The sequence below is a fragment of the Podarcis melisellensis genome, assembly GCF_964234715.1.
Source record: "Podarcis melisellensis genome assembly, chromosome: 4".
NCBI classification, from domain to species: domain Eukaryota; kingdom Metazoa; phylum Chordata; class Lepidosauria; order Squamata; family Lacertidae; genus Podarcis; species Podarcis melisellensis.
The window spans coordinates 105,447,756-105,471,679 of NC_138531.1; the positions used below are offsets into that span (position 1 = coordinate 105,447,756).

The 23,924-nt window shown below is 60.0% G+C and overlaps 1 protein-coding gene across 3 annotated transcripts in view; it reads right to left on the reverse strand.

Moving 5' to 3' along the window:
* Positions 1-5,028: 5,028 nt before the first annotated feature.
* DCHS1 (dachsous cadherin-related 1) overlaps positions 5,029-23,924 on the reverse strand; it is a 30,409-nt gene continuing 11,513 nt past the window's right edge. For all 3 annotated transcript variants that reach the window (XM_081908895.1, XM_081908894.1, XM_081908896.1), the window contains exons 3-21: positions 20,629-20,817; positions 19,854-20,085; positions 19,494-19,730; positions 17,592-18,596; positions 17,283-17,470; positions 17,000-17,096; positions 16,700-16,857; positions 15,774-16,611; positions 14,319-14,558; positions 13,281-13,406; positions 12,953-13,162; positions 11,502-12,365; positions 10,876-10,989; positions 10,216-10,427; positions 9,913-10,067; positions 9,052-9,182; positions 8,481-8,767; positions 7,876-8,014; positions 5,029-7,663 (exon numbers count right to left, since the gene is read on the reverse strand). In XM_081908895.1, coding sequence (XP_081765021.1) covers positions 5,097-7,663; positions 7,876-8,014; positions 8,481-8,767; positions 9,052-9,182; positions 9,913-10,067; positions 10,216-10,427; positions 10,876-10,989; positions 11,502-12,365; positions 12,953-13,162; positions 13,281-13,406; positions 14,319-14,558; positions 15,774-16,611; positions 16,700-16,857; positions 17,000-17,096; positions 17,283-17,470; positions 17,592-18,596; positions 19,494-19,730; positions 19,854-20,085; positions 20,629-20,817 — 7,989 coding nt within the window. In that variant the 3' untranslated portion in view covers positions 5,029-5,096. The remainder of the gene's footprint in view (positions 7,664-7,875; positions 8,015-8,480; positions 8,768-9,051; positions 9,183-9,912; positions 10,068-10,215; positions 10,428-10,875; positions 10,990-11,501; positions 12,366-12,952; positions 13,163-13,280; positions 13,407-14,318; positions 14,559-15,773; positions 16,612-16,699; positions 16,858-16,999; positions 17,097-17,282; positions 17,471-17,591; positions 18,597-19,493; positions 19,731-19,853; positions 20,086-20,628; positions 20,818-23,924) is intronic.

A 23,924-nucleotide genomic window follows, 5' to 3' on the forward strand; every position in this document is an offset into this window, starting at 1 on the left:
CACCTGGCTTGAGAGCAGTACATGGGAAAAGGATCTAGGAGTCTTGGTTGACCACAAACTTGACATGAGCCAACAGTGTGATGCGGCAGCTAAAGAAGCCAATGCAATTCTGGGCTGCATCAATAGGAGTATAGCATCTAGATCAAGGGAAGTAATAGTGCCACTGTATTCTGCTCTGGTCAGACCTCACCTGGAGTACTGTGTCCAGTTCTGGGCACCACAGTTCAAGAAGGACACTGACAAACTGGAACGTGTCCAGAGGAGGGCAACCAAAATGGTCAAAAATGGTCAAAAGCCTCCTTATGAGGAACGGCTAAGGGAGCTGGGCATGTTTAGCCTGGAGAAGAGGAGGTTAAGGGGTGATATGATAGCCATGTTCAAATATATAAAAGGATGTCACATAGAGGAGGGAGAAAGGTTGTTTTCTGCTGCTCCAGAGAAGCGGACACGGAGCAATGGATCCAAACTACAAGAAAGAAGATTCCACCTAAACATTAGGAAGAACTTCCTGACAGTAAGAGCTGTTTGACAGTGGAATTTGCTGCCAAGGAGTGTGGTGGAGTCTCCTTCTTTGGAGGTCTTTAAGCAGAGGCTTGACAACCATATTTCAGGCGTGCTCTGATGGTGTTTCCTGCTTGGCAGGGGGTTGGACTCGATGGCCCTTGTGGTCTCTTCCAACTCTATGATTCTGCCAACCTAGCAGTTCAAAAGCATACCATTGAGAGCAGATAAATAGGAACTGCTGCACTGGGAAGGTCAGTGGTGCTCTGGCCCTCGTCATGGTCCTCCATGCTCCAGTAGCGGTTTAGTCTTGCTGCCCACATGACCCAGAAAGCGCCACACCCCTTAGCTGAATTTGACTGGACTTAACCACCATCCAGGGCTCCTTTACCTTTACCTGTAATGCATGGGCTCCTTGCATTCAAGATGGAGGGCCAGGAAAGGGACTGATCTCTGCTCAAGATGCCAGAGATCTTCTGCCAGTCAGACAGCCCTGGGCTGCAAGGGCCAGCAAGCTGATCCGGCCAAAAGCAGGGCTCACCTGCACCCCACACCTCAGAACACCCTGCTGGGTCACAGGCTACTGCTAGACACATTGCAGCTCTCTGAGCACTGAGGAGCAGGGGCTGCCCCCCCCAGGTGCACCTGCATGGTTTGGGGTTTCCATCACACGCGAAAGAGGCACACCTTTCCCCGGCCTCTGACGCCCAAGGTGCATATCATCAGCACCCATCTTCTTCCTGTGACTAATTTGTTTTTTGTTTTGAAGTGCTCATTAAATTGTCGCAAGCTCTGACCTGATGGTGAAATCAGAACAACTCCTCCAAGGACACATCATGCATCCCAGCTGCTTCCTTCCCAAGGAAGTCCTTGGAGGCTTTTGACGTCGATGAAACACAAAAGGATCCTGGCTGCAGGATCAGAGGAACAGCCTGTCCCAGGGGAAGCCTGGAGGCAGGACGTGAGCACGGAAGCAAGGCTCTTCCTTCTCCATTTGCAGACGGGGAGGCTGTGGCCCCCAGAGGTCACAGTGAGTGCCCAACACACAGGCGGCTGAGCAGAAGTGGAAGGGCCCAGGAGATCCTGCTTCCCTGGAGGATTCTTGCAGGGAGAAATGCAGCCTTCCAGGTGTCCCATTCTCAACTCAGTCTAAATGCTGCGGCTTCCTTGCAAGCCGCTTGATGACGTCATTTCCCAGGGGATACTGAGGAAGGAAAGACAAAAGACGTGGTCCCTTTTCCCTACTCCTAGCTCTTTGTTTCCGAGGCAACACACTGTCCCAACTTACACAACAAAGAGGAACCGTAGCAAACTAGGCCAGTTGACTTGACCCAGGCAGGAGGCTCTCCTCCTCCTGTTCTTGTTCGACTGGTCTTTTGCAGGGACAAGAGGAAGGGCGAGGAGGAGGCATCCCGACAGCCCAGGGATCAGAAGGGTGTTTCCCCAAATGTCTTCAGCCCGGGGGCAGACTCGGGTTTTAGCAAATGTAAGGCAGGAGAGAGATGCAGATAACACACCTGTTAGTTAACTCTTTTTTGGCCAGAGAGATAAACAGCAGCTTCCGCGGTGCTCTGGATGAACATGCTCACACACTTCCAGGCTCCAGGCCTGGCCCACAGGTCTGGGCCCCGCGGAGCACTTGCAGCAACAGTGGGGCTGGACCTCAGACGGCCATCCAGCCTCTCTTGAAGAACTCAACCTTCCTTTCGCGGGAATCGCTTCCACTGCGGAACAGCGCTGACTGTCGGAAAGTTTTTCTGAGTGTTTAGTGGGAGCACCCCGGTTCCTCCGCTCTCTCGGGTGCCCTCCAGCCGCTCGCCCCCCAACTGCCGACAAAGGCTCGTGCCCGGGGCGAGCGCTGAGGGGAGCCTCCGCCCCACGCCCCTTCCCAGCTGGCCCCTCACTTCCTGGAGGGCGGCGAGAGGCGGCGCGCTCGGCTGGGTTCGGGGGCTCCAGAGGGGCGCGGAGCTGCCCAGTGAGAAGGGATCCCCCAGGTCATCTAGTCCACCCCGTCAGGCAAGACTCGCAGCTCCAGCGTCCCGGTTCACCCGGAGTTCACGTCTGCGGGCCGCTCTGGCTAATCCTGCCAATTGGCCGCCGCGGGGAGTTGAGCCGCCTGATTAGGCGCATCTGCTTCGGGGCTTAGGCTAAGCGGATGAAGCCCGGCGCCCCCAAAGCTGAGCGCGCGACCGAGGGTGGCGCGGGTCGGGAAAGCCCCCGTCCGCCGTCCTGTCAGGGCCTCCGGAAGCAGCCCCGACGCCGACCCCTTTGGCCCGCTGCCGCCGCCGCCGCCGGTCTGGGCGTAGAATGGGGCAGCCCGAGCAAACTGCACTTGGGGGTAGAGAGGGGTGCTGGAGGGAACAGCCGTCCAGGAGGAAGAGCGGCTGCTCTCGCCCCTTCGCCGCCTGAGCAGCCACGGAAGCCCCGTCGGGGCGATCGGGGGCTACGAGGCGCCACGACTGCGCCTCGACTCTGCAGCCAGAGGCAGCCCCGCTTCTGCCGGCTCGTGGCTGGAAGCACAGGAGGGGCGAAGGCTCTTGGCTCGGATCCCGCTTGGCGGCTCCTCTTGGGGGCGTCTGGTCGGCCGCTGTGAGGACAGGCTGCCCGACGAGATGAGCCCTTGGCCTGATCCTGGACCCGAAAGCTCTTCCGAGGCTTTTCTGGCCCATTAAGCTGCCACCCACAAAAGGGTCCTCCCGCCCCCCCGAAGCGGTTGCCTTGGGGGTACGGGGCCCCGTCTCACCCCCTCAGCCCCCCCCCCCGCCAAGAAGACGAGTCCTTACAAACACGGTGTGGTTTATTAAGGCATTACTTCAAAAAGTTGGCACTTGGATCTGGTCCCTGCTCAAAAGGAGGGGCGGGGGGGGGGCGGGCGGGGCACCCGGGACTTATCATGCTGCGGATGCTCAGCAATACAAAAAGATACAAAATGCTGGAAATAGGAAACAGATTACAATAAATAAAGAGAGTCTGCCAGGCTGGGCTGCAGTCAGGGCAGAGAGGGAGGCTCCAGGACGGGCCTCATGGGGTTAAATGGGCATGGGAGGGGGAAGGAGGGGTCTCCTGTGCTTGTCCCTCAGAAAGGCCTGGGCCCGTGGTCTTGTGCATGCAGGCAGCAATTCTGCTGGTAGAGCTTTCCCCGGCCCTCGGCCACCCCCCTGCGCAGGAGCCTTCGGGGAAGCCTGTGGGCAAGGAGCAAACTTCTTGCAGTTTCCGTCCCCTCCCCCCCTGCCCTGATGGGGTCTCTCCGCCCTGCTTCCGGGGCTTCTTCAGCAGCCTGCCCCCTGTGGCCCCTCAAGCTCCTGGTCAGGCTGGAGCCAGTTGACCAGCCTGGCAGCTGAACTCTTCCCCTCCTGACATGCTAGCTTTCTATCTGCAGGGCATCTGGCCAGACGGATCCCTCTTGCCAGCGCTGGCAAGGAAGGGGGGAGCAGCTGCGTGGCATGCAGAAGAGCCTGGGTACAAAACTTGGCCGCCTCTCCAGGGAGGCCCGGGAAGTCCTCTGCCTCGGCAGCTGCTACCAGCCAGAGCTGGATGGGTTCAGGAGATGGCCGCTCCCTCTGCTTGCCCGTATTCTCATGTATGTGCCTGTAGGGCAGGATGGGGTGGACAGACGGGGGTGTTCCATTATTGCTTCTGTAGTACCATTCACTCCCCTCCCTGAAAAAAGGAAGCCAAGGGAGGAGCACTTGGTTATTGCAAGTCTGCGCTGAGGGTGGGGAGGTATTGCTTTGAAGTTGTGGGGAGTCTGGGATCCCCGGCTTCAGTCTCAGACAAAGGGCATTGGTGCTGTATCACCCCACGACCCCCACACCCAGTGCCAAGCTGTCAGAGTGCGGCCCTTCCTGGACAGCGCCCAGGGTGAGCGAGCAAAGTGAAGGTGCCCTCTTCCTAGGTTAAGATTTGCTTGTGTGTGTGTGTTGGGGGGGGGGAAACCAGCCCCCCAAGGCATGCATATGCCAGTGCAAAGCAAGCAGTGGGAGGAGGGCACAGGACCCCCTGGCACGGAGGGGGAGCTGGTGGCATCATGTGGGACTGTGAAGGGCACAAGTTGCGCTTACCTTGGCCCAGAGAGAGAGAGAGAGAGAGAGAGAGAGAGAGAGAGAGAGAGAGAGAGAGAGAGAGAGACACTTTGGTCAGGCAAAGAGGCCCCTCCATGCTGGCTGCCCCCTTTGCTGCTGTGGGGTGCCTTTGAGTCCCATTGCAATTGGAGCAGCAGCATCTCACGGGTCTGGAGGGATAGCCCTGAGGCCACGGGGGCTTCAGCCAGACGCCCCTTCAGCAGACCCAGCCCAGGCAGCTCCGTGTGCAGGGGGGAGCCGTGCCCCGTGGGGTGGGGTGGGGGTGGAACAATACTGAGAAGGTGGTGTGTGTCTTCCTGTGAGTAGCATCTGTACACGGGGTGGGGGCAGTGGAAGGACAGCAATGAGATCTGCCACAGGGCAGTGGTCCTTGTGCCACGCATGGAATGCCCCCTGGGAGCGCAGCCCATCTCCTGCCACCGCTTTGGCCAGCCAGTTGCCTGGAGAGGGACGCTCCAGGAGCGGGGGGGGGGGGGCCTTGTGCTCAGTCAACACCCTTGGCAGAGTCCCAAGCTAGATGCGGAGCTCGGCCTCCTCAGAGGCCTCCAGGGAATGCTCGGTGCTGATGGCGGAGGTCGAGGGCCCCTGGGAGACCCCGAAGGGAGAGACCATGGGGGAGCGCGCAGCCAGTGGGGAGAGCGAGGGGGAGAAGCTGGGGGACATGGCGGCCGAGGAGAGGGAGCCCTCGTGGCTGATGGGGGAGCGTCGCAGAGAGGAGGAGGAGGCGGTGGCCAGGTGGGGGAAGGCCCGCCCCACGGCCGGCTTGGGGGGCACGGACTTGGCGCCCGGGTGCGCCACGGAGGTGATGAGTGGAGGCGGGTCGATGCGGGGCTTGGGCTTGGTGGGGAAGGGCTTGCGCAGGGAGCTCTCGTCCTTCAGGCGGGCGATTTCTGTGAAGACGCTGGCCAGGGGCTGGAACTGGGGGCACCAGTTGAGGAGGTAGTCCCAGTTGTAGCTGCCGCGAAGCTCCTCATCGCTGGCCACAATGGCCGTCAGGGAGCCGTCCACGCACGGCTTCCCGTCCTCCGGAAAAGAGTAGTCTTTGGGGGCGGAGGAGACGCTGAGCCCACAGCCGGCCCCCAGGTAGGGGCCGCTGCTGCCCCCGTCATCCCGGTAGAGCTGGGGGGGCTGGCCGGGAAGCAGCAGGCCACCAGGCCCCTTCCGGTTCTTGAACCAGTGAGCCGCATCCAGGGTGGCGGGCTCGCAGGAGACGTCCGAGAGGCGGTCCGCGTCCGTCTGGATGCCGGAGTCGGGTCCGCGAGCCACCAGGTGCTCCTGCAGGGAGGAGGTGACGCTGGACATGCGGGGACACTCGTTGATCATGCGGATTTCATCGTCCTCGGCCGCCTCGGCGGAACCTCGCCCGCTGGAGTGGGACGGGTCCAGAGACCCGCCCCGGGTGTAGGGGCCGGCCGGTTCCGTGCCATAGCCGGGCAGCGCCTCGTGGTAGAGGCAGTCTCCGCCGGGCAGAGTCGGATCACCGTGGCCCAGCTTCTGCAAGGAGCCACTCTGCACATGGGCCAGATCCACCTCCTTGGGGCCCCGGCTCTGCCGCGAGCGGACCAGGGCCAGCACAATGGCCACGGTGGCCAGCACCACCACCACGCCCAGGGAGGCGGCCACGGCCACCACCAGGAGCAGGTTGAGGTCGGGCACCAGGCCGAAGGAGGTGTGCGTCACGTCCACGGTGACCTGGGCGGAGGCCGAGCGCGAGGCGGGCAAGGGGCTGTGGGCCTGCACCTCCAGCACCATTTCCCGGGGCTCTTGCTTGGGAGGCCCCCCCGAGGGCGCCTGGCTGTCCACGCGCAGGTAGATGGCGCCGCTGGTTTGGTTGATCCCGAAGAAGGGAGACGGCTTGAGGAGCGTGTAGAGCACCACTCCGTCGGGGCCCTCGTCCTCGTCCGTGGCCACCACGGACCCAATGCTCTGCCCCCGCTGGGCACCCTCGGGGACCTCGAAGCTGAAGGCCGGGCTGAGGAACACGGGGTCATACTCGTCCTCCCCGGTCACCAGAACACGTACGGTGGCCGTGGCCGATGTGTTGCCAACATCCGTGGCCTGCACCCGCAGCTGGACGGCCTTTGTGCGCTCAAAGTCAAAGGGCTGCAGTGCATGCAGCTCCCCGGAGCTGCTATTGATGGCGAAGGCCTCCCCACCCTCGGATGGCAGGAGGGCGTAGCGCAGCTCCCCAAAGGCTCCCACGTCCAGGTCCACGGCCCGCACCGTGGTGACCAGGCTCCCTGGCGGCAGGTTCTCCCGCAGGCTGCAGCTCAGCACCTCCAGGGGGAAGTAGGGGAGGTTGTCATTGATGTCCTTCACCTCCACGGTGATGGACGCCAGGGCAAAGTGGCCGCCGGCTCCGTCCGAGGCCCGCACCACCAGGGTGTGCAGGGCCTGGGCCTCGCAGTCCAGCGCCTTTCCCAAGCGCAGCGCCCCTGTGGAGGGGTGCAGCTGGAAGAGCCCGCCAGGGTCCCCGGAGCTGATGCTATAGCGGACCTGGCCGTGGGCCCCCGAGTCAGGGTCCTGGGCTGCCACGCGCAGCAGCTCTGCCCCGGGCACGGTGCCCTCGCTCACGGCCACGTGGTAGGCAGAGCGTCCAAACACTGGGGGGTTGTCGTTGACGTCCAGCACAGTGAGCAGCACGGGCACCACGGCGCTGTGCTGAGGCACTCCCCGGTCCGACACGGCCACCGTCAGGTTGTAGATGGCCATGGCCTCAAAGTCAAGGGGCTCCACCAGCACCAGGGCACTGGCGCCCCCGGAACGGCCCTCCAGCTGGAAGGCGTGGCCGCTGTTCCCGCTGACAATGGTGTAGTCGAGGGCCGCGTTCTCCCGCGTCACGTCGGCATCTGTGGCTTCCAGGGTCAGCAGGGTGGTTCCCGGGGGCAGGTCCTCCGACACGCAGGCGTTGTAGTGCGGCTTCAGGAAGTGAGGCCCGTGGTCGTTCACGTCCAGCACTTGGATCTGCACCGTGGTCCAGGCCGAAAGGCTGGGCGTGCCCCGGTCGCGGGCCTCCACTAGGATGTCCAGTGTGGAGCGCCCCGGATCCAGCACCAGGAGCTGCGTGGTGAACAAGGTCCCTGGGAGGGCAGAGAAAGGGCAGTGAGGAGGAATAGGAGGAGAAAGAGAAGAGGAGGAGGAGGAGGAGGAAGGAGAGAAAGAGGAGGGAGAACATCACAGAGGACAAAGAAGAGGAGAAGGAAGAGCTCAGCCAAAGTCCCGTCCCCCCCAGAACTGCCCCTGCCCCTCCAACGCATCTCACAGGGGCCTCCTCCCACGGCTGCCTTCATACCGTTGGTCCAGTGGATGGAGACCAAGTGGCTTGGCCTGGCCAGCTGGTAGGTGACCTCCCCGTTGGCGCCCGAGTCCAGGTCTGTGGCGCTGAGGGTCAGGATGGGGCTGCCGGCTCGGGTGTGTTCTGGCAGTACAACCTGGGAGGACACAGAGGGTTACCTGTCATTCCTGGGCATTTATTTGCCCTCCAAGGTTGTGGGGGAAACCTGTTGGCATGAGCTGCCCCCCACCCATGGGTGCTCCTGTGAGGAGCCAAAGGGGGAGAAGAGCAGAATGAGGGCAATGAGGAGAGGGTCCGGGGGCGGGGAGGCGTGGTCTCTCCGGCACGTGACTGAGCCATGTTGAGCTGAAGGGGGCAACTCACGCCCAGACCCTTTTTCATATTTGGCACAAGTGATGCTTAAACTACAGCAGCAACATAGCAATTTGCATTGAGGTTTGGGCTCGAAGGTGCCGTCGCTGCCCTGCCCTCTGAATCCCAGCTCTGGGCCTCTTTTCTGCACTTTCCCACTGTGCAGAGCTCCCCTTCTGAGGGGTTCTGCCCTGCCTGGCGAAGGACGTGGGGCCCCTGGGGGGAGAAGCCCGGGGGCAAAGGCTGCGCACCTGATACAGGGCCTGGGAGAAGACAGGCGGGTTATCGTTGACGTCTTCCACCAGCACCGTGACGTTGGCCTCCGTCTCGTGCTGAGAGTCTGAGGCGCGCACCGTCAGTGCATAGCGGCTGCGCTGCTCATAGTCCAGCGGCCCCAGCAGAGTGATGCGGCCCCCGTAGCGCAGAATGCTGAAGGTGCCAGCGGTGCCACTGTCCAACACCAGCATGTAGGAGAGCTGCGGGCCGCAGTCCACGTCGTTGCCCGTCACCATGGTGATCTCGGTGCCCAGCAGGGCGTCTGTGGAGTGGGGGGGAGGGGTCAGAGCTGGGCCTGCCGGGGGCAAAGGCCACGCGAAGCTGTTTGGGTTTGCCCAGGGGGCATGGCTTCTCCTCCCCATCTCAGCGGAGGGCTCTGCACTTGCTCAGAGGTGCTCATGTCTTCAGGTTTTGCAAGTGTTTCCCAGGTGACACCCTCCGTGCCTGCTTTTGTGGGGAGCCGTGCAGAGAGAGCCCCGCTTTCCCACAGCGCCCCTCCCCCCAGCCAACCAAGGGGGCTTCATGAGCCCTCTTCCATATACTCACTCTCAGGCACCCGCACCTCCCAGGGGGCAGGGATGGTGGGGCTGTTGTCGTTCACATCCATCACCAGCACTGTGAGGGTGGCAGAGCCCACCAGAGGAGGGTTCCCTCGGTCTGTTGCGGTCAGCACCAGGCTGTGGGCGGAGGGAAGCAGGAGCGTCTCAGGGACAAGGGGGCACAGCGCATGGTGGGGGCAGAAGAGGGAACCTTTTGGGGGCCTGGAGCTTGAAATGTCACGGGGCCCCTTGGCAACCAGCAACGAGGTCTGGGCGAGCCCCGTTCTCTTCTTCAGTGACGGAACTGACACCTTTACAACATCTGTGCTACTGACTCTCGGACTTTGGTGTTGTTGAAATATATACAACTTAGACTCCTATCAACGCAGCTCAGATTGGGTCTACTAGACCCACAATTTTTAAGCAACGTGGACTAAAGTTGCTTCTGGGGTCCCTCTGGGATTCAGGGCCCTGAAGCCGAAGCTTCATTAGTCTCCCAGTAGATCTGTCCCTGCCCATCCCCCCATCCCCCAATCCCTGCCCTTTCTGTGGGAAACCCAGCCAGGTGGGCGGGGTACTATTATTATTATTATTATTATTATTATTATTATTATTATTATTATTATTCTGGACTGGCTGCCTCTCCATGATTCCTGCGAGGAATCTCAAAGAGATTCACCACACAGTAGAAACACATCTCTCAAAACAATTAAAAGCAATTACACAATTTAAACACCAGCTCTCTCCCTCTTCCCAACATCAACACAGAGCCTCAGAGAGGATAAATGTCTCCCCACGGGCTCCTCGCGAGGCTTGTGGCCAGAGTCGCCCCATGGCTGGAAGCGGCGAGGCCGAAGGGCGGACTCACCGGGTCTGGGCCCAAATCTCCCTGTCCAGGATGGCCGCTGTCGTGATGGCGCCCGTCTGGCTGTTGATGCGATAGAGGCCGTTCATGGGCAGCGTCTGGTTGATGGTGTAGGTCACCTGCCCGTTGGGACCCTGGTCCAAGTCATCTGCCACAACCTGCCATGAGAAGACGGGGAGAGTCCTGCCCCCGCTTGGACCTGGCCCACGTGCCCCTCCAGCCCCCCCAGGACCCCCCCCAGTGCTGCTCCCGAGGTTCGCCTGGAGCCCCACCGAGGAGCCCGCCAGCCCAGAGGACCCCTCCCACCTGGATGACGGGGGAGTCGTAGCCCTGGGCCTCCCAGATGAAGGCCACGTAGTTGGGCAGCCGGAAGCGCGGCCGGTTGTCGTTGACGTCCTGCAGGTTGACGTTGACAGCCATGAAGCCGAAGGAGGAAGCTGACTCTGCCTGCAGCACCAGCCGCAAGCGGGGGCTCAGCTCAAAGTCCAGGCTGCGGGGATTCTGCACCGACACCAGGCCTGCGGGGGCAGAAGGGGGAGATCGGCCGCCTGCGCCACACTCTCTCCATGCAGGGAGGGTCCCTGGGGAAGCCCTGTGGTAGGGGCCACCCTCTCCCTTGAAGCAACTTGGGGGCTGCTTTGGTTGGCATGTGGGGCCCTCCTTTGCCACGGAGGCCTGCGCTCTATGTCTGGCAAGCTGGACCCAGATGGCCAGATCCAGGGGGGAGGGGAGGCCCTGGCTCCGTGGAAGTGGCACCCTGGAGTAGGACCACATCCAAGAATGTGGTGGAGGAGAAGGGAGCCAGGAAGGAAGGAGGCGGCCCCTCAAAGCCTCCAGGACAAAGCAGGCTTCCAAGGGGGCCTTTGGACCCAGCGATGAAGCCGCCGGAGAACAACGTGGCCCAAGGCCTCTCCTCGCGCCCCAGGGGCCCCCTGTCTGGCCCTGCCCTCGAGGGCCCCTCCGTACCTGAGCTGGGCTGGATGCGGAAAGCGCCCTTCTCATTGCCGCTGACGATGCTGTAGGTGATACGGCCTGAGGAGCCGGCTGTGTGGGCGGCTGGGGTGCTCAACACGGTGGTGCCTGGAGGTGGAGGAGGGAGCCGGGGGGGGCAGGCCTTTAGAAAAAGAACACCCACTTCCAGAAGGAAACCTGCTTTGTTGCTAGCGGAAGATTCAGGAGAGATACCAGCAAGCACTTCTTTGTGCAGCACAGAGTTAAACCACGGAACTCCCTCCCACAAGAGGCAGGGATGGCCCCCAACTCGGATGGCCGTGAAAGAGGTTTAGGCAAATCCATGGAGGGGGAGGGGGCTCCCGAGGCCCACTAGCCAGGATGCCTGTGCCCACCTCTTGTGCTTGTGGGTTTCCTAAATAGCTATTAATATTAATATTCAACCCTTTATCAAAAGATCCCAGAGTTGTGCGCAACATTAAGGACACATTTTAGGGGCAACAGGATGCCAGACTCTGAGGTTTCTTATGCTCCCTTCTTAAAATCTCTGGGACCCACACACAGCGGCCTTGGTGCTCCCACTTGTGGGCTGGGGACAGACAAGGCAGCCCCCTCCCCTTCTGCTCCACCCCTGCCCATACCTGTTGCAGCGTTCTCTGGCAGTGTCACCTCGCTGGTGCTGCGGGGGAAGCGGACCCCCCGGAAGCCCTCATCTTGCAGGTGGATGACCACCACTCCGATGGAGGAGAGCGGAGGCTCCCCCAGGTCGCTGGCCAGGACGAAGACAGTGCGCTGGCGCTGCGTGAGGGAGCCCAGGGGCTGCAGCAACTGGATGGCGCCTGTGTAGGTGTTGATGGCGAAGGCGGGGCTGGGGGCGGCCAGGCGGTAGAGGAGGGAGGCGTTGGCGCCCGCGTCGTGGTCCTCAGCCCGCAGTGTGGCCACCACCCGCTTGGCGGGCGTGTTGCGGGGCAGCGTGACAGAAAGTGGGCTGAGCGGAAAGGCCGGGATGTGGTCGTTGACATCCTGGACGCTGACCATGACCTGCACGGCAGCACTGCGGGGGCTCAGTGGGGACGAGTCCACGGCCACGGCCACAAAGCGGTAGGAGTCTCGCTGCTCCCGGTCCAGCGGCTGCGTGGTGGTGAGGCGGCCTGTCTGAGGCTCCACCTGGAAGGTGCCCAGCGACTCGTTGGCCAGGAAGTAGGAGACGCGTCCATTGGGCCCCTCGTCCGGGTCCTGGGCCTCCAGCTGCAGCACCAGCGCCCCCACGGGCAAGTCCTCCGGCACCTCGGCCACGTAGCTTTCCTGGGCAAAGCGAGGGGCGTTGTCGTTCAGATCCAGCACTTGCACGTGGAGCGCCAGGCTGGCACAGCGTGGGGGGGAGCCGTGGTCACAGGCCTGGACGGTCAGGGCGTAGCTGGCCACACGCTCCCGGTCCAGGCCTCGTGCTGTGGACAGCTGGCCGGAGACGGGATTCAAGGCGAAGTCTTCCTCAGAGTCTCCAGCTGGAGGCGGAGCAGGAGGAGGAGGAGGGTGAAGCTTTCCTGGACTGGCACATGACTGGCCAAACTACCCCTCATGCTGGTTTCTCAGCTGCCCGTGTGTCTGTCCTCCCCTGCCTGAAGATTGCCTTACCCACTTCATGGAATTGACACTACAGGCATCCCATAATCCCCTTTCTGCATTTGAAAGAACTTAGTCTGGAACTTCTTGCCTACTGGTATCAAACAGGCAGCTTCCCTATATTCCTTCTGACATTTTATCTGCTTTAGCGTTTTAACTTTTTGTAGGCTTTAAAGCATCGCTGCAAATTTTTTTGATTTTCTTCTTTCATCTTTTTGTAAACTACTTTGAGGTTGTTTTCCCACAATTGAGCAAAGTATAAATTTTAATGTAATGAATAAATAAATAAAATCTCCAAGGTTTAATACGGCTCCAAAGTGGGAAATGGAGGCTGCATGGACCCACTCTGAAATGAAGGGGGACCAGGAGAAGGAGCCCCTGGTGGGGTGGGAAACCCTCCCTTCTGCCCTCCCCTGCCTTTGGCACTGCATCACCCCAAGCAGGGAGTCTCCCTCCCTCCCTCCCTCACCTGCCAGGCAGTAGGTGAGGCGTCCGTTCTCCCCTGCATCGTGATCCGTGGCTCGCACGGTGGTCAGCTCCACCTGGCTCTGGTTCTCTGGAACCTCCAGAGAAGAGGCCTCCGCCTGGAAGGTGGGCGCGTGGTCGTTGTCATCTGCCACCAGGATGCGAACCGTGGCCTTGGCCTGGCGAGGGGGCAGCCCCTTGTCCCGCGCGTACACTGTGGGGAGGGGGAGCAGGCTGTGAGCCATAGAGAGTCTGTCTTGGTACTAGAAGGAGCCGCTGGCCTGTGGGCCTCAGAAGAGCCCCCCCCCAAGGACCCCCCTCCCCCAGCTTACCTGTCAGCAAGTGCTCTGCACGCTCCTCATGGTCCAGGGAGCGCCGGGTGCTGATCAGACCTGTGTGGGGGTCGATGGAGAATTCGTCCCCAGAGATGCCGCCGTAGGACACCTGCCCATTGGATCCTGGCGAGATATGCAAGGGAGGCTGAGCATGGGCCCTACTCTTCCCCCACATCGACCTCCTCACAAGCGCAGCCCCACAGGCACAAAGGCCCCTCTTCCACACCCTCCCAACCACACTCGGCTGACCCCCCCCCCGGCAAAGCCAGGGCGTTGGCAGGGCAGGGACTGGGGGGCCAGCTGTGGCAGCTGCCAGAGGTTGGCATGTTTAAACTGGGCTTCAGAAGCCTTTCAAGATCAGCCTGACATAGACCCACAGGCTCCACTTTGGTACCAAGGAGCACACCGTGTCTCTGCCGCATGGGAGCTGCTGCTGCTGCTCTGAAGCTGAGGAGGGGGCAGGGCTGAAGCAAGAGGAGATGCTCCGGCAGGCGGCCAAAGGCAGGCGCCAGCTAGGCCAGGGGCATCTGCACTTGCACGGACTGGTGGCCAACCCAACACCAAATGGTGCTCTTGCCACCCGCTGGCCATTCTGGCCATTTAGTCGGGTTGATCTGCTGGGCTGAAGCCACCTGTGGTCTCTCTTGCATTTGCACCCTCCTTTTGCTCCAAGGATTATCACCATTTAATTCTAGCCCCCCTCTTGTGAGGGAGGTTAGGCTGAGAAGTCCTGACCAGCCAGCCAACAGTCTCCATGAGCCAAGTCCAACCTTTCCTCCCCTGGCCCACCCCAGTGCCCCCAGCCCAAGCTGGCAGAGGTTCTCCACCCAGAGGTCTCCAGTTTCAAAGACAGCGGCTGGCCTTTGGCACAATACGCACAGTGCCGGGCCCAAGGAGGACACAATGAGCCCCCATGGAAAGGGGGCTTATGCTCTCTGGGTGACCCCATTGTCTGGCCAGACACTCCTCCCCATCCCTTCCACTTCTGGGTGGATGACCCTGCAAATGACCACAGGCCGAGGGTCAGGCTCTTACCCAGGTCGGGGTCGGTGGCGTGCAGCTGCAGCACGGGGACACCAGGGGGCAGGTTTTCTGCCACACTGGCTTCGTAGCTGTTTCTCTCAAAGGCAGGCGCCTGGTCGTTCACATCCAGCACCCGAACAAGCAGGAGTTGTGTGGCAGAGCGCCGTGGCAACCCGTGGTCCGTGGCTACCACTGTCAAGTTATGCTGGGACACTTCCTCCCGGTCCAGCGTCCTCACGATGGATAGCGCGCCTGGGAGGAGAGCAGGAGGCCAACATTGGAGATGGAGATGGGGCATGGAGGCATTTTGCACCAAGACCTGCAAAAGGGGGTTGCAGGGATCTCATGGTTCTGGGAATCAACTCAGAACTCATTGGCATGGGCTAGAGCAAGACTCTGCTCTCAGATTTCTGGCCAGTGTTACTCCAGTTGGAAATGTACTTCTCCAAGCAGTGCAAGGAGGAGTTTCATCTTTTTATGTAAAAAAGCATTATTCTGCAAAAGTCCAATTCAGAGAAGCAAGAGAATAAAGCAGTTGTTATCCAGAAACCCTTGTCAACACTGAAAAGGGAAACCTCAGAAGGATGTCAGTAGCATTTTAGAACAACCAAAAGATGGAATTTCCCCCTCTGTTTTCTGCCAGAACCCTCATAAGGAGCTGTTGCCCCAAAGGGTTAGGCCCCCCCCCCAGCCAAGCACAAGGGGCAGAGTCTCAGGCTTCTGCTCCTGGGGAGGGGTTACAACACAGGACTTCAGAAGGGCTCTCACCAACCACCCATCTCACACTGCAGCAGGGGACAGCAACCTTTTTCAGCCGTGAGCCGGTCCACCGCCCCTCAGACCATGTGGGGGGCCGGACTATATTTTTTGGGGGGAAATGAACGAATTCCTATGCCCCAGATAACCCAGAGATGCATTTTAAATAAAAGCACACATTCTACTCATGTAAAAACACGCGGATTCCCGGACCATCTGCAGGCTGGATTGAGAAGGCGACTGGGCCGCATCCGGCCCCCGGGCCTTAGGTTGCCTACCCCTGCGCTAGAGGGTCTTAGACCTCAAGTTTGGGGTGATTTATCTTTCTTTCCCAGACTTGTGCTTTTGCTCCTGGTGTCATACCAGGTCCCTTGCACATGCCTAGGGCAGGGGGACTGTGCACAGGCCACATCTCGGAAAGACAGGCAGACCATTGATTGGTGGAATATTGCAAGACGGCCCCACAGGACAGGGAGGAGGGACTGCTGCCGCCACCAGCCAATCAGCAGAGCGCACAGCCGAAATAGGAGGGTGTGAAAAGGCGGGAGAACACAGGCTTGCCTCACCTGCAGAAAAATCTCGTGGGGGGAGGACTCCTCATATAACTGAAGGATGCAGTGCTCTTTCCCAGCTCCTGGGAATGCATGGTGGGATCCTGCATACACAGACTACAAATCCCGCATGGCAGCCTGGTACCTCCCTCTGCCTCACCTGTGTTGGGGTTGAGGTGGAATCGCCCGTCCAGGTTCCCTGCGCGCAGCGCATAGCTGACCCTCCCGTTCTCACCCAGGTCCCGATCCCTGGCCACCACCTGGAGCACCAGGAAGCCCGTGGGCTGGTCCTCAGGGATGTCAATTCTCGAGGGGGAGAGGAACTCAGGCCCGTTGTCGTTCTCGTCCGTGACGAAGATGTGGGCAGTGACGGCCGCCGAGTGGCGCTGGCTGACGTTGAGCGCCTGGTCTGTGGCCTGGACCACCAGCAGGTAGGCCGACTGCGTCTCGCGGTCCAGCGCCCCCTGCAGGCTCAGCTCCCCGCTGCGCGCATCCAGCTGGAAGGGGGCCGGGGGGGCCTCCTGGCGCAAGAGGCTGTAGCGCAGTTGGCTGTTGGGCCCCGGGCCGTCCCCGTCCAGCGCCTGGAAGGTGAAGAGGGACGTGCCAGGGGTGGCCCCCTCAGACACCACCACAGTGAGGGGGTCCTGGGGCCACCTGGGAACGTGGTCGTTGCTGTCCTGCACGTGGATCTCCACCAAGACCAGGCGCTGGCTGGGGTAGCCCTGCAGGGCGTCCTCCATGCTGACTTGCAGGCTGTGCTTCATCCCGGCTTCGTAGTCCAGCTCCTGGGCCACGTAGATGTCCCCCGTGCCTGGGTCCACCACAAAGAGGCCGTCCCCGCTGCTGCCCCCCACCAGCATGTAGGTCACTTGCCCAGGTGCAGGCGGCTCTGGGGGGGCCACACAGCCAATGAGAGAGCCCGGCTGCAGGCCCTCCGTGGGGTGAAAGGTCAGCACCGTAGTGTCGGGACGGGGCAGCAGGCGGGCTGTGGACACCACCTGCAGAGGGAGGGGAGAGGTTAGGAAGGGGCCTGGGGGTATTTGGGGCAGGCCCAGCCCCACGCCCGAGGCAAAAGAGGGCTCCTACTTGGATGCGCACAGCTGCTGTTGTGCTCTGGGGGGCAGCACCTCGGTCGCTTGCTGTCACCGTGAAAGCGTACTCGCCCCGGTCTGCTTGGCGCAGCCGCGCAGCTGTCCGCAGTTCCCCAGTGGCCACGTGCAGGGAGAAGCGCTCTGCCCAGGCGCCTGCGGGGAGACAGAGAGAGAAGCGCTGGGGGGGGGGCAGCCAAGGGTAGGCCCAGGAAACCCTCCGGGAGAAGGAGTGGAGGCCTGAAACCTCTGGGCAGAGTGGGGCCTCCCAGGAGCCCAGCCCAGGGGACCTGTTTACCTGACAGTGAGTAGAAGACAGTGCCGTTCTCTGCCTCGTCCGGGTCTTTGGCCCTCAGCGAAGCCACCAGCAGCCCAGCCGGCTTCTCCTCCAGAACCTGAGAGGGCACAGCAGAGGGGTGGGGGGAGATGGAGTTGGCAGCCATTGCCTGGACACGCAGAGGGAGATGCCACCTCCCTGCTCCATGATCCCAGCCCTCGGGCCCTGGCCTTCCTGCTGCCCTATCTGAGGAACTGCCAGTGCCCCAAGAGCTCCTTCCTTGCCCCCTGGATCCCTCACACACCTGGAGGAGGAGTTCGCGTCCCTCGGCCACGTGCAGGAAGGTGGGCGCATTGTCGTTCTCATCCAGGACAGTGACGTAGACGGTGCCAGTGGTGCTGCGGGGTGGCGTCCCCCCGTCCTGAACCACGACCTGGAGCTGGTAGCTGGCCTGCTGCTCCCGATCCAAGCTCCTCCGAAGGCTCAGCTCCCCTGAAGGATGAGGAGGAGAAGAGGCGCTCAGTGCAGGTGAGACACCCAGCGGCTCCCTCCCCGGCCTCCCTGCGGGAGCCCCTGCTGAGAAGGGCCTCCCACTCCCGCTCTGCTCCCTCACCAGTCTGGGTGTGGACCAGGAAGTTCCCCTCGGGCGGCACCAGGCGGTAGGCCAGGCGGCTGTTCTGTCCCGCGTCCCGGTCGCTGGCCGTCACCCGGCCCACGCTGCTGCCGGCCGGCCTGTTCTCTGCCACAGTGAAGAAGTAGCGCTCCTCGCTCAGGCGGGGGCTGTTGTCATTCTCATCTGTGACGGTGATGCGCACGGTGCTGGTCCCCGTTTGGCGACCCTCGCCCTCCCCGGCCACCGCCAGCACCGTCAGCACGTACAGCTCCTGCACCTCCCGGTCGAGGGAGCTGCGCACGTACAGCCAGCCAGTGTCTGGAGCGATGCCAAAGCTGGCCGCGTCCCCCTCGGCCCGCAGGTGGTAGGCCAAGGGGGCGCTGGGCTCCCGGGCCAGGGCTCGCACCTGCAGGAAGCGGGTGCTCACAGGCACGCCCTCGCGCACCTCCACGCGGTAGGTGAGCGTGTCAAAGATGGGGCCGTGCCCATCGGCCGCCTGCAGGTGAACCAAGAGGGTGAAGGTGGCACTGAGCCGGGGGACCCCGCCGTCCTGTGCCAGGATGACCAGTCTGTAGGGGGCGCTGGTCTCCCGCTGCAGGGCCCCCGCAAGGCGCACCTTCCCGGAGAAGTGCTCCACGGTGAAGGCGCTGGCCCCTCCTGAGGCCAGTTCAAAGCGCACCTGCCCGTTCGCCCCGCTGTCACGGTCCTCCGCCTGCACTGTGTAGACCACCGTGCCCAGGGCAGCCCCCTCAGGTAGCAGCACTGAGTCGGAGGGGGCCGGGAAGGCGGGCGCATTGTCGTTCACGTCCGTGATGCTGATCTGCACCCGAGCGCTGCTGTAGGCGGGAGGCGAGCCGCTGCGGGCTTGGACCTCGAGGAGGAGGAGAGGCTGGGCCTCGTGGTCCAGCGGCAGGCTGGTGTGCAGCTCCCCCGATTCTGGGTCCACCGAGAAGTACCCGTGGGGGTCCCCCGAGGAGATGGAGTAGAACACACTGTCCAAGTGGCCTGGAGGCAAGAACAGAGGGGGGAGTGGAGACCTGCTGGAGTGGGAAACAGCCCCCCTGGCCCCCCAAATAGAGACGTACTTGGGACACAGAAACTCTTCTATTGAGCTCCTGCCACTCTCTGCATTTATTGTAGGGATGTGAGACCTGTTTGGATCGATGGTGCAGATCCTGATCAGCAATAGCCTTGCAAGCCAAATCTGACAGGTAGACAGCATGTGGTGTCACTTGACTGACAGTTGGGCAGCCCCTCCCACCTCTGAAAGCCTATTGCACAGGGTTGCGAAGCGCCTGACAGGCAGCTGCCTGACTGTTAAGAACTTGGGGACCTGCGACAGCTTTGGCCCAAATGGCCTAGGACAGCCCTGCTCTCCGCCATGAGCTTCATACTTGAATGGGGGGGGGGGGAGATGCATCTGAAAGCCCTTTGCAAAAGCACTCATTGAAGAAGCAGCACCCTCCTCTTAATATGGTTTAAGAGACATTTAAAGCCCTTTGCAAAATCACTCTTTGATGCAGCCTCCCCCATAATTTAAACATCACTCAAGCACTGGACCTCACAAAAGTGTCCTTTCAGGAAGTGCTTTGTGGGAGGCTGCTTCCAAGAGCGTTTTTTGCCAGGTGCTTTAAGACAGACCCTGTGCTCCCATCTGAGTGGCTAAAACGGAGCGCAGGGACCATCTTCAGGGGCTTTCCAAAAGGCTTCTTTGAAACAGCTCTGCACTTCTCTTTTAAGAGAGCAGGTGGGGGAGGGCAGGCAGCGAGGAGCTCACTTCCCACAGAAGGTCTCGCCCATCCGCTGATGTTGCCTGGGCTGCCAGCTGGGCCTGGTTATGGGGCCAAAATGGGACCCCTGATGGGTTCCCTGCCCGTTGTTTTACAGGCTCCCTATGCCTACCTGCTGGGTTGTGGGCATAGACAACCCCAACGCTGCTGCCCGGCCGGGTGTCTTCTGGGACCGTGAAGTAGTACTGGGTGCGCTCAAAGCTGGGCGGGGAGACGGTGCCGGCCACAATGCTGATGTTGACCTGAGCTCTGGGCTGGGCTGCCAGACCCCCTGCGTCCCGGGCCGCCACCTCCAGCTGCACCAGCGTGTTGGCTTTGCCCACCAGACTCCTCAGCAAGGAGATGGCACCTGCGAGGGAAGAGGGAGAGCTGGTTGTGGGGGAGGCCAGGGGTGGGGAGGGAGGAAGCAGCCCCCCTGGGGTGAGCCCCTGGAGGCTGGCGCCGCCCTGCCTGCCCCGCCTCGCCTCCTCACCCGTGTCTGGGTTGATGGCAAAGAGGGAGGGCGTGTTGCCTGCGGCAATGTGGTAGGTCACCCGCCCATGGGGCCCCTCGTCCTTGTCGTGGGCCGTGACACTCAGCACTGCTGAGCCGGGATGGCTTTGGGTGCTGATGCTAGTGGCATACTCCAGAGGGTAGAAGGTGGGGGCGTTGTCATTGACGTCCTCCAGGAAAACCTTGACATAGGCCATGGAGCTCAGCCCGCCCTGGGAAGGAAGGAAGGAGAGAGAGAGAGATGCTGCTGGGAATCCACAACTTGGAGCCTGGAGCACACCTTTGTTTGATTCAGGGATGCTTCAGTTGTGATTCCTGTACGGCAAGAGGTTGGACAAGATGGTCCTTGGGGTCCCTCCCAACTCGACCGTTTTATAATTCTATGACTTCACTCTGCCGCACCTCAAATGGCCCCTGCCTGTGGGTGGGGCAGAAGCCACAAGCCCCCAATGAGGGTGGCACAGACTGGGGTAGCAGCCAGGGCTCCAGTTCCACACTGGTGCTTCCACAGCCCAACTGGCTCCTGGTGTTTTGGAACGGCAGGTGTGGCCGGCCCCAGTGACCACGGCCTTCTTTAGGGTGAGGCCAAAGTGGCTGCTGCAAACCTTCCTGCCCCCCCAACACCCACAGAGGCTGTCACGGTCCAGCCAGAAGGGTCTCCAGCCGCCCCCCTACCCCACTTGTGGCCACCCTTTGCCACCATGGGCTGAAGCTGTTCTGCCACAACAGGGCCAGCCCCTGGGCCTCCTCCTCACCCCATCCACCGCCGTGACGGTGAAGTCATAGGCGGCGGTGCCCTCGTCGCGGTCCAGGTCCTGCGTGGTGCAGAGCTGGCCGGTCTCTTCCCCGAGGCGAAAGGCAGAGGGGGCTGAGCTGGTGAGGCCGGTGCCCAGGGAGTAGGAGAGGGAGCCCAGAGAGCCACTGTCGGCATCCGTGGCTGTGACCTGCAGGAAGCAAGGAAGAAGCATGGCATTTGCGCATGTCAGGCGGCAGGAGCAGCACCAAAGTGCAACATCCCTCCCACAATGACACATTTGCATGCACACCTGCACACATCTGGAAGGTGGGGGAGGCTGCTTTCAGGTGTGCTGTGCCACCCCTACTGAGGTAGTGTGATGGATTCCCACATGTCTCCGCAACACAATTCCCTGAGGGCGATTTGACGGACTGAACCCACAAAGTGCTCTCCAGGGCAGGAAAAGTGAGATGCACAAATCTAGGATGGGGGATCCCTGGCTTAACTGCAGTCGGGGGGGGGTCTTAGTGAACCGCAAGCTGAATAGGAGTCAGCAGTGTGATGCAGCAGCAAAAAGATTCCATCAATGGTGTTTCCGAAATATTTGACACATCACTTTGGAAGACAGGCGAATTAATGCCAGTGTCCTGGAAGAAGCAAAGATCACCAGTGTTGAAGCAATGATTCTTCATCATCAACTTTGTTGGACTGGTCATGTTGTGCGGATGCCTGATTATAGTCTTCCAAAGCAACTACTCTATTCTGAACTTAAAAATGGAAAGTGTAATGCTGGTGGTCAACAAAAGAGGTTTAAAGACTCTCTCAAGGCAAATCTTGAGTGTTCAGACCCCTGGGCTCTCACTTGTGGGGTGCCTCAGGGTTCTGTCCTCTCCCCCATGCTTTTTAATATCTATATGAAGCCGCTGGGAGAGATCATCAGGGGGTTTGGACTGGGTGTTCATCAGTATGCAGATGACACCCAGCTCTACCTCTCCTTTAAATCAGAACCAGTGAAGGCGGTGAAGGTCCTGTGTGAGTGCCTGGAGGCGGTTGGAGGTTGGATGGCGGCTAACAGATTGAGGTTGAATCCTGACAAGACAGAAGTACTGTTTTTGGGGGACAGGAGGCGGGCAGGTGTGGAGGATTCCCTGGTCCTGAATGGGGTAACTGTGCCCCTGAAGGACCAGGTGCGCAGCCTGGGAGTCATTTTGGACTCACAGCTGTCCATGGAGGCGCAGATTAACTCTGTGTCCAGGGCAGCTGTCTACCAGCTCCACCTGGTACGCAGGCTTAGACCCTACCTCCCCGCAGACTGTCTCGCCAGAGTGGTGCATGCTCTAGTTATCTCCCGCTTGGACTACTGCAATGCACTCTACGTGGGGCTACCTTTGAAGGTGACCCGGAAACTGCAATTAATCCAGAATGCGGCAGCTAGACTGGTAACTGGGAGTGGCCGCCGGGACCACATAACACCGGTTCTGAGAGATCTGCATTGGCTCCCAGTACGTTTCCGAGCACAATTCAAAGTGTTGGTGCTGACCTTTAAAGCCCTAAACGGCCTCGGTCCTGTATACCTGAAGGAGCGTCTCCACCCCCATCGTTCAGCCCGGACACTGAGATCCAGCGCCGAGGGCCTTCTGGCGGTTCCCTCATTGCGAGAAGTGAGGTTACAGGGAACCAGACAGAGGGCCTTCTCGGTAGTGGCGCCCGCCCTGTGGAATGCCCTCCCATCAGATGTCAAAGAGATAAAGAATTACCTGACGTTCAGAAGACATCTTAAGGCAGCCCTGTTTAGGGATGTTTTTAATATGTAATGCTGTATTGTTTTTAATACTGATTGGGAGCCGCCCAGAGTGGCTGGGGAAACTCAGCCAGATGGGCGGGGTATAAATAATAAATTATTATTATTATTATTATTTAAAAATGTAGCATAAACACTGACAACTGGGAAACACTGGCCTGCGACCGCTCCAGTTGGAGAACAGCCTTGACCAAAGGTGTCATGGGCTTTGAACTCAGGACGAAAAGGAAAAACGTGCTAAGAGGAAGGCACACTTGGCAAACCCTCACTGTGATCAACTCCCGCCCAGAACTATGGAAGGACGTGTGGATCCAGAATTGGCCTCCACAGTCACATACGGACTGACTGTTAAAACTGTGTTCATAGAAGACAATCTTACTCAGCTGCGAGTGATAGCCAAAGAAGAAGGTGGTGGAAGCAGCAGCAGCAGCAGCAAAAAAAGCACATGCAATTGTAGGCTTCCTCATCAAACATCAAGTGTCGCCATCAAGGAATGTCAGGGCCAGTCCTCTCATGAGGCAAAATGAGGTGACTGCCTCAGGAGGCAGGATCTACAGGAGCAACAGATCCCATTGCAGATCTTTATTCCCTGCTTATTCTTGATGTAGCTCTTCACCTTTCTTCTCTGGTAGTGGGGGCATGTTGTAGTTTTCCTCAGGTGCCTAAATGTACAGTATTGTGTTGGCCCTGAGGAACGTCATAGTAACCCTGGAGTCCTGCGTCCAGTTCTGGGTACCCCAGTTTAAGAAGGATGTTGACAAGCTGGAAGTATGCTGAGGTTGGTGGCCAAAGCTGATCACAGGCCTGTAAACTAAGCCTTATGAGGAATGGTTGAGGGAGTTGGGGATGTTTTGCCTGGAAAAGAGGAGTCTGAGAGGGGATATGATAGCCAAAAATCTCAAGGGCTGTCACATGGAAGATGGAGTAAGCATGTTTTCTCCTGCTCCAGAGGGAATAACCTGAACCAGTGGATTCAAGTTACAAGAAAGGAGATTCTGACTAAACATCAGGAAGAACTTTCTGACAGAAAAAGCTGTTCAACAGTGGGATGGTCTCCCTTGAGAGGTTGTGGACTCTCCTTCATTAAATGGTTTTAAGCGGAGGTTGGATAGCCACCTGTCATGAATACATTAGTTGAGATTCCTGCATTGCAAAGGGTTGGACTAGATGCCCCTCAGGGGTCCTATGATCCTATGACAATGGCTGTCGGCACATGGACTTCTTGGGAAAGACACTATGAGGAACCACAAACATTATTTACAATGCCAGATCATAGGATCAGAGCCCTACTCTAACCCGTAGTGAACATAATAATAATGATAATAATATTGTTGGTTAATGTTGGCTTGCTCTAATTAGAAGGGAACCCCAGAGGCAGCATGATGCCTCTCTTCCACACTTGGTGCTTCTTGGTTGGGGTGCTCCCTCTGTTGCTAAAACCAGCCCCCATTTCCTCCCCCTCTTAAAAACACACACCAGACCTGCTTACAAGGCGGGGGGGGGGGCTCCTTTCC